The sequence below is a fragment of the Entamoeba nuttalli genome (assembly GCF_000257125.1).
Source record: "Entamoeba nuttalli P19 unplaced genomic scaffold asmbl_4260, whole genome shotgun sequence".
Lineage (NCBI taxonomy): Eukaryota > Evosea > Mastigamoebida > Endamoebidae > Entamoeba > Entamoeba nuttalli.
Window position 1 is genome coordinate 1 of NW_008576661.1, and position 10473 is coordinate 10473.

Sequence of the window (10473 nt, forward strand, 5' to 3'; positions counted from 1 at the left end):
TGATACGTTTTGCTATATAAGATAGAAAAAAATCAATCAATCAGTTATGTCAAAACGAAAAAAGAAAGTATTTAAAACCCAAGGAACGAGAAGAGAAGCATTCAAAATAAGAAGAAAATGTATATATTATTTGTAATTTTAATCGCAAAAAGTTTAGCTGGAGAAATTGTTTATGCTAATAAGGAACGTGGATGGGAATTAAACGATTCTGCATTAATTGATTATTATGATTATGAAATTAATGGAGTATATTGGCTTGGAGGAGAGGTACAACGTTTTGATACTCTTAAATTTAATGGATATGCTAACACAGTAGAGTTAGACCAATTGTGTTGGACTGTATTTTGGACATCAGAAGACTCTAGGTTGAAATTTAAAGTGAGAATGTACCCATACGAATTTAGGGATGATGAGTCACCAGATACAGGACTTGTTGTTAATAGTGTAACTAATAACACAGAGACATGTGTTAATATTAGAAATAACGCCTTTGACCCACGATGTGGTTCTGTTATCAAATATGTTTCTATTCAAATCTATCAAACATTATCCAATGATAAGTCATTTGTTTATTTCAATGATATCAAATTTAGTAGAAAAAGATTAGAGATAGACTCTAATTCAACTAGTTCAATTGATGATTCTAGTAGTCAAGTGATTGATGGTTCGATTTCCATCTACATTGCTGTCTTTAGTCTATTAATGTTTATTTTAATTTAAATCTAAACATAATTGACTTTTAATTAAGAAAATATTTAATTAAGTTCTGCCAATTTGTTAGCAAGAAGAACAATGTCTCGAAAAGTTTTGGTGACAAGATTAATAAAATCATCTAATTCACTGTGTTGAGAAGTATAGCTCAAAACTGCATACATAAGGTCAATGAAACAATTTTTTAATCTAAATGCACAGAACCAACGATCCCAAGATATGTCAGAAGTATGGTATAAGTGTTTAGAAAATGGTGGAGTTAGAGTAGATAAGATTAAATCTAAACAATCTTCAATGCTTTTAATTGTTTCTTGAGTATCTCCACGTTCAAATGTTGTTGCAACGTTATAAATATTATTGACAAGTTTTTTATCAACATTAGATATTAATTTAATTTCAATCACATCTACACCTTCAAAAGATAATGAGAAACCAGTTTTTTCACCATCAAGAAGTGGTATTAATCTTTCGATACTTCTATTCATTAGTTTAGCAATTCCAGAATAGATTTTATAAGGATTTTCAATATTAACTTCAAAATTAGATGAATGAGAAACATCAACTAATTTCCATAATATAAAGAAGTCACCAGAAATTAAATTACCATATTTAACAAGTAAAGGATTTTTACAATTTTTAATGATAGTTTGAAGTAAACAATTTTCTGTTGAATAAGCAATTTTAAGTTGTTGTCTTTTAAGTGAATTTTTAGGAATAATAGAATTAAATTCTGGAGTTGTTTTTTCACAATATTTTGCTAAACTTTTCACTAATAATAAAATTGAATCATTATTTTCTGATATTGCTACAACTACATTATACATTTTTTCTACTATACTACATAATTCATTAGTAGTTATTTTTGTATTTAAATATTTCATTGAAATATCTTCAATAATAGTATCATCTTTAACTTTAGCATGTAAATGAAGAAGTTGTATAACAATTAATTGTAAGATTTTATTTTCTTCAGGACTTACATCTATGTCTTGTAATGAATTGAATAAAATACCAATACAATTAAGTATTTCTCCACTGAAAAAGTCACTACTATGATTTTTATAATAAGTAACAACAACATTTTCAAATTCTTTTAATAATAAAGGAATTTTTTGATTAATTTTAGTTGGTTCTTGAAGAGTAATAGAATCAATAACAATATTGTCATTAAGATAAAATGTTTCAAATACATTTTTCCATAATAAATCAGCATAAACAGTTTCAACAAATTTTTCAAGAAGAGTATATAATGTAACAATTTTACTATATACTTCTTGAATTGGCATAATTTCATAATAATCAATAAAAGCTCTAATAACAACATAACTTCTAATAAACATTTGTTCTTTTGGTTTTCCTAATTGAAGAATAACATTTTTTAAATGTTTTAACATTCTTTGGTCATAACTTACACTACAAGTTACAATACCTTCACTTTCAAGAATTATATCATCATCTGTTTTAAATGTTTGAATAAAAGTATGAATTTTTTGTAATTCTTCAGTAGAAAGTATTGTTATAATATTATTATCATTACCAGACTCCATTTTTTTAAGTGCATGACATTTAAATGATTTATGAGTAAGTTCAGCAGCTAATTGTATTTGTTGAAATCCAAGACAAATTGAATTTTTAATAATATTTTTATATTGTTGGAAGATGGTATTTCTATTAAATTGATGGAAATTAGTAATATTAATATTTTTTATTTCTTGAGATAATAATGATTGGAATGATTTATAACTTCCATTTGTCAAAAAATTATGGACTAAAACCATTATTTCAGAAATAAATCCTTCTCTAAAGAAAGATCTTATTTTTTCATTCCCAACATTTGAATAAATACCACCAAATAATCTAAGTAATTCTGATAAACTTTGTGTTTCTTTCCATGATTTAGTAATAGATAATACTTTTCTACAATTATCTGGAAAAGAATAATTAAATATTATTGTTCCATATACTTTTTGATGAATATCAGAAATAAGACTTTTTAATATTTCTGATGTATTTAATGGTTGGGATTGAATTTGTTTTATTTTATTTTCTAATGTTGAAGAACATAAATTTAATCCATATAATGGATTAATAAAATCAGCATATTTAATAATTATACTTTTTATTGATTTTGTCATTTCAAATGCTTGTTCAAGACATTTTAACGATTCATTAATATATTTTTTATTCTTTATAAATTCAATACAATTAATCATCATCATTTCTCCTAATTGAAGATATTCAAGACAATAATGAACTGATAATAAAATTTGTTCAAATAATTCATTAATTCTTTGTTTATTTTGAATAAAAGAGTTTTCTGTACTAATTAATGTTAATAATTCTTCATATATTTTCAATGGATAAATTGCTCCTTTAAATTCATCATCATTAAAAATCATATCATCTCCAAGAATTAATGGAAAAACTTCTTTTAATACTTTAATTAATTGAATTCTATCACCTGATGAAAATGTTTGTGTTAATAATTGAACTGAACGATATGAAACAATAAATGAATAAATAATAAAACATTTTCTAAGACTTTGTTGAATTGCTGTAATCATTTCATTTGTAATTAAAGTCTCCATATTTTTAAATTCTTTTTCAGCCTTCATAACTATTTCTTTAAATTCAATAGCTGCACTTTCTAATAATACATTTGATGTTACTATTTTAAATATTTCAATGCAATTGAATAAAATTGTAATAATATCATGAATTTCCATTGAAGCACTATAATATCTTGTTCCAAATTCAGGAGAAAATGAATGAATATCTTGAGATTGTTGTAATACATATAATTCATTTAATAACATTATTAATTTTGGTTCATAATAACGATATCTTTGAAATGGTTTTAATAAAGCAGTAAGTAAAATAGAATTAAATTTTCCATTTATATTTTCTTCAATAAGAGATTTTAAAATTTTAGAGAATGGACATTCATTAATCATTGATATTGATAATTTCTGGAATAAAGGTTGATTTGTTTTAAAGGCAAAAAATGCATTAATTAATGGATCTATTGAAATTGTTTTTTCAATACATTTATTTAATGATGGAAGATGATTTTTAAATGTTTGAATAAATACATCATGTGTTTGATTAAAGTCAAAAGCATGAATTGTTTTATGTAATACTTCAATAATATCAAACATTTGTCTAAAATTTTTATTATTATCTGTATTAAAAGAATAACTAATACAAGCTCTTAACAAATGCATAAGAGATTTAAGAAAACCAATTTTAGAAATAGAATTTGGATCTTTCTTTAAAAGTAATTGTAATTCTCCTATTCTTGTTGATAAAATACTCCAATCAAAAGATACAGGAACAACTTCATTAATTCTTTGTTTTAAAAGTTTAATACAATTATCAAGAGTAAGGTCATCAACTTTTATTAACATAATACTCTGAAGATGTTTTAATACTTGAGTTACACATGAAAAAACTACCCAAGGAACTTCTCTCTTACATAAGAAGTCTCTTCTCATAAAACAATGAATATACATTAATCCAGTTCTTAAACCAAAATAATTAAATAAGTCTAACATTTGAGAATATAATATTCTTTTTCCAAAGTCTGTTGAAAATATCCATTGATCTTCTTTTTTAATAATTATTGAATCAATAATAGCATTTACACATTTCATAACATTTCTAATAATTTCAGGTGAAAGAGTATGTTTAAATTGATCAAGAAACATATGTTTTGTTTCTATTGAAAAGAATTCAATTACTCGATTCATTCTTTTCATTCCTTTTTCAAATAATTCTTGTGGATCTTTTGCTATAATATAATATAAATGTGAAAATCCAACAAATAATTCCCCACATAATTTAAATGATGAAGGAACGTCTGTAGTATAAAATTCATTTAAACGAAAGAGATTAATTGTTATAGATTTTAATTGATAAATTTTATTTATATGAAACAATTCATTTATATGAGTAAAGTCTATTTTATAAGATAATTTATCACACATCATTTGTAATGCATCTTTAAATATCTCTATTTTTATTTCATCTACTTTTTCATTCTTTAATAATGATGAAATAATAGTTTCTTCAAATTGAAGAAATGAAAAAAATGGTAAATATGTAATATCATCATTAATTCCTATTCCAGAACTATTAATTCTTTTATCAAATTTAGTTGTTGGTTGAAATACTTCAAAAATTCTTTTTGGAACTTCAGAAACATTAATAGGTTTTTTAGTTATATTCTTTAATGAACATTCTTTTTGAATATCAAGTAATTTTAAATATTGTTCATTTAACATTACTTCATTTCCAGGATAAATAATTTTAATAATATCATATAAAATTTTTGTTTGAGAAACAATAACTGAAACATAAAATTCAAGATATAATATTCTTTTAGAATCAAATGTTTCTCCAACTTGTCTTATTAACATACAATGTTCTAAACTAAGATGAAATACTAAACGAATAAATTCTTGTAATATTTCATTTCTTATAATAATATATTCTTTTGAAATATCTTCATTCTTTCGTATTCTTTCTTTTAAATTAAGTAATTTTTCTTTTTCTTCTGATTCTATTACATAACATCCAAATTTAGGTCTAAATGTAATTGAACCAAAATCCATAGTTTGAAGTGATTGTAATAATATTTGTAAATCATCACATTGTTTAAGTTGTTGTTCTTGACTTGGATTTTTTATTTTATATAATTCTAAATCTAATGATTGTGTTCTTTTTTCTACTTTTGTTCTATAAACAAGACATTGTTTTAATTCTTCAATTGTTGCTAACATACCAGGAACTTGTGATTTATTATAAGGTGTTGTAGTAATAAAGATTCTAACTTTATCAAATAAATTTGCAACCATTCGATTATGATAAATATAATTTCCTGTATAACAACTTAATACAAATATTACATCTTTAACATATTTTGTATTTAATTTAAATCCCATAGATATATTATGAATAATATCTCCTAATTCATCTATAATTAATGAATATAAAAAATATGTATAACAAACAGTTCTTACTAATAATTTAACTTCACTTTCAAAATTTTCCATTATTTTAAAATATGTTTCATTAAAACTTGATTCAATACCACTTTTATACCATTTTTTAATATTCATTTTTCTTTCAATAAATTTCTTTTGTAATTCTACCATCCAATAATGTAATGGTTCTTCTTTAGGAATAATAGCAACAAATACATTGATCATTGCAACTAAACATTTTAAATTTGATTTAAGACATAATGCTTCTCTTTTACATGATGTAAAAATAATTGGATTTGATTTTAATTGAATTGAAAGTGATTTTGATGATTCAACTGCTTTAAGACTAACATGTGCTAAGAAAAAGAAAGATGGTTTTGTATTATTTAATAAAATTGATACACGTTCTTGAATATATTGTGCTAATTCTTTTTCTTGTTCTATTTCCATATTAGGAAGTACACTTTCAACAATATCGTTTCTTATTCCAATAAATGATACAAATTCATCCATATCATCTCCCATTTCTTTTAAACTATCTAATAATTTTTCATTTTTTTTACTAATTTCTTTAAATTCTGCACATAATAAAGCAACATGTGAATTTTCAATAATATGATCTTTTCTACCTTGATTATAAATAAAAGAATTTACATATGTTGAATCATGAATTTGAATATCAATAAATGGTGTTACAAAAAAATAAATCAATCCACTAACCATTCTATTTAAAATTTGTTTTGTTTCATTCCCTCTTTTAATATTAAATGTTTTAAATAGTTTTAAAAATAAGAACATATCATATATAATTTTTGATATCATATCACTATAATTATCATATAATTCAATATACTCTAAAATACTTGTTCTTTTTTCTTTATCACAACTAATAACTGCTCTAATAGTTATAACTAATTCTATAAGATTTATAATTAATTCTCTAACACATAATGCATCTACCATTAATCTTTCTGTTTGTGTAATAATATTTTGAGGTAATATTTTATCATTTAAACTATCTGCTGTATTAAAAAAATGTTCTGCTACACTAGTTAATAATCTAATTAATTTAGCTTTTGCTCTTGATTTTTTATCCATTTCAATTGATTGTAATGTCATAAATATAGAATGCATCATTTTACTTATTTCTTCAACCATTTCAATTCCTTCAAATATATTTTCATTATTATCATTATCTTCACTTCCAATTCTTTCATTGTCACTTTCACTTTCTTCTTCACTAATTACATTTTCTTCTTCACTTTTTATTTCTTCTTCACTTTGATTAGGTTGTGTATCTATATCTGTATTATCTGTTTCTTTATTATTTTTCTTTTCTTGTTTCATTTCTTCAAAGTTTTCTATTAATTTATTAATTTTTTGAAGACAAAACATATTGATAATTTCATTTCTTTCTTCAATAATTTTCATAAACATTGCTTCATATTTTGTAATTTTATGAATTTTAATAAATTCTCTATTTCCAATTTGTGAATTATCATATGCAAATTGATAAATACTTTTTCCAATATTTAAAATTTCTTCAAATCTTTGTGATTGATAAAGAATATTACTAACAATAGAAAAGTATGTTATTGCATTCTTTTTAAAATGAATTCCTAACAATAAATTAAAACTAATTGTACTAATAATGTTTTTAAGATAATCAATCAATGAATGAACAGGAAATACATCACTTATAAATTCAATAAGATATTTCCAACAATTTTCTTTCCAAGCTTTATAATCATATTCTTCTGATAATTCTGAAATTGATGAATCAAATTTATTAAAAGCAGTTTGAATATTCATAATATTAGGTTCTTCCCAATTTATTGCTGAAATATAAAATAATGATGATTTAACACAAATATGAATATATTCTTTAAATTGAATAATATAAAATTTATCATCTTTTAATTTATTTTCAACTTTAAAACACATAGCACATACTTTAATAACTTTAAAAATAATATCTTGAATATAAACTGTATTTTTATTATTAACATATAATTCTAAGACTTTAATTATATGAGAAAGTGGATTTAATATTGTAAGTGTGTCTCTTGGATGATAATAAAGTGTTTTTAAAATTGTATGTGCCATTTGCATAAGACAATCATAATTTGTACCTCTTCCTGATAAAACTTCTAAAGTTCTTAATGTTATTTGAATCCATTCTGTTAATTCTTCTATTTTATTTGAATCTATTTCTATGAATGTTATATATTTTTTAAATATTGCAATAAGAGTAGCAAATAATGAAGATATTTCAATATTAAATGATAATATAGTAAGAATTAAAATTCCAATTTCTGTTGATTTAGACTGTGAAATTGTTTGAAGTAATGAAATAGAAAATTTACAATCACAAAAATCACTTTGTGTAATTGAAGGATATATAAAGTCTTTTAATTCAAAATATTGAATTACTCTTTGAATAATAAATATTTCTTGTTCATGAGTTCGTTCTTTTGAAAAGTTAAATTTAATACATTCAAAAAATAATTCATCGAAATTAATTCGTTCAAAAATCATTAATAATAATCGTCTTGATATACTTTCTATTTTATTTATATTCTTTTCTTTCTTTTGTTCAATAAATATATGAAAAACTTTCATAAAATCAGGATATTGATTTGAAATAACTCCATATGTTTTATTTGATAAAATGTAATTAAGATATCCTTTAATTACTCCAATTATTTGAAAATGAAGAAATTGCATTTCTTTATCAAAATTGGCTTTTTCTTCAAGTTTTTGAATAAATCTTTTTAAAATACTTCCCATTTTAATAATTGAACTAATTCTTAATAATCCTGGTGATGTTATATTAGTAAAATCTAATTTCATTAACCATCCAAATGATTCAAATAATTTTATTATTTCATTACATGATGTTCTAAATATCTTATTAAACATTTCTTCTGTTACGTTAGCATAATGAATAATTTCATTTATTTCTTTGATTTCTTCCATTAATTTACATATTACTCCACATTTTTCTGATTCTGGATCATTAATAATTTCAGATGATAAACAAAGTTTAATTGCATTATGTGAAATATCAATAAATCTCCATTTTAATGATTTATCTGTTCCAAAATACCAATGAAGTATTGTCCCAATAAATGTAAAACAATAATTACTAATCCCAACTAAATACAATCCATTTGATACAAATACTTGTGAAAATGAAACTCCAAGAATTGACTTTAATGCATCTAAAGATGATAAAATTATTGCTTCAACAGAAATATCTCCTTCATCATATTTCAATGTATTTTGTAATAATTGTTCTAATGGAGTATCTTCAAATAATGTTTTAATAATTTTATTTCCATGTGAGAATTCTTGAAGTTTAACAATATATAAATTAAAGATGTCTCTATAAATTTTAGATAACATAAATATTGGAATTTCATTAGGATCTTTTGTTTGTATAATTTGTTTAATTTTTAAATGAATGTCATTTAGTTGATAAATACAACCAAAAACAGTTAAAAATAAATATTTTTTCTGATAACTATATCTTAAACTTGTAAATACTATATCATTTAATCCTATTAATATCATAACTTTATATAATAATTCATTTTTAACTGAACTAGTTGGCATTGTTTTAATTGATGTCATAAATGTTACTAATTCATTAATTAATGTATTCATTTGTTCTAATTGTATTGGTGCAGTAAAATAAACATTAATAACTCTTTGAAAATTTCTAAAAATAAATGTAGTTTTGTAAATTAAAATACTTAATGACTTAACATCCATAGAATTTACAATAACAGAATACATTCCTTCAAATAATGTTTTTAAATTAAAATATGTTTCTGTTATTTGATTTAATGGTCTATTAATCTTTGGAAGAGATTGTAATGATAATTCATATTCCATTCTTCTAGACCTAATATTAGAATGTCCTTTATCTTTATTTTCTTGTGCAATAATAAGTTTATGAAATAATTCTTTATGTCTTTGAAATACTTTATCAATATCTTGTTTTTCTTTTGATTTATCACTACAAATATTATAATTTGTTGATAATTCAAAAATATTAGTATAAAATTTGTCTTTCTTAAGTATTTCATTGATATAAGTAAAAAAATTTGGTTCAGTTTTTTCATAACTATTATCTAATGAATATTCTTTTATTACATCTATACAAAGAATTTGTGTAGGAATTGCTATTTTTGATATTATCTTCATTTGTCTTAATTCTTCAATAAAATAAAGTTCTTTTCTGTATGAATGGTTGAAAGGAAATAAGTCTAAATTAATATTTAATGTATCTTTATTTCGGAGAAATTTAAATCGAAAACCAATATGAACTTTTAATTCTTCTACAAGTCCTTGTTCTGTAATTGAACTTGTTTTACTATTTTCAATAAACTTCTTCATTCTATTCTGTGTTTTTATTTTCCATTGATTAAATACATCATTCGATAATGTTCTAATTGAATTATATATTGGTTTTGTATATTCATTTTCAAGTTCATTTAATCTTTGTATTGGATTTCCTTGACATCCATTCCCAACTTGATAAAGTTCTTTTGAAATTTGAATTGACTTAGTCGAAATGATAGAAATAAAGAAACAATAAATTGTAAAGAAACAATGTACTGTATAAATAAATCCTAAAAGAAGTAATCCAATAACTTCATTTTTATATTTGTCAAATGATTGATTATCATCTTCATTAACAAAAGATTGATTTTTAGGTATAATAAACACTCTATAACAATTACTTTTATCCTAAAAGACATTTTTTTTT

The 10473-nt window shown here is 22.3% G+C and overlaps 2 protein-coding genes across 2 annotated transcripts; one reads left to right on the forward strand and one right to left on the reverse strand.

Annotated features, from left to right (window-relative positions):
* Positions 1-117: 117 nt before the first annotated feature.
* Positions 118-720, forward strand: ENU1_098420 (hypothetical protein; the record flags this gene model as incomplete). Its single annotated transcript, XM_008859241.1, has 1 exon — positions 118-720. The coding sequence occupies one exon, from the start codon at positions 118-120 to the stop codon at positions 718-720; it is 603 nt and encodes a 200-aa protein (XP_008857463.1).
* Positions 721-755: 35 nt separating this feature from the next.
* On the reverse strand, positions 756-10439 carry ENU1_098430 (hypothetical protein; the record flags this gene model as incomplete). The annotated part of the gene is made up of 1 exon (XM_008859242.1): positions 756-10439. A coding segment is annotated over one exon (9684 nt), but the record flags the coding sequence as incomplete, so codon positions are not given.
* Positions 10440-10473: the final 34 nt, after the last annotated feature.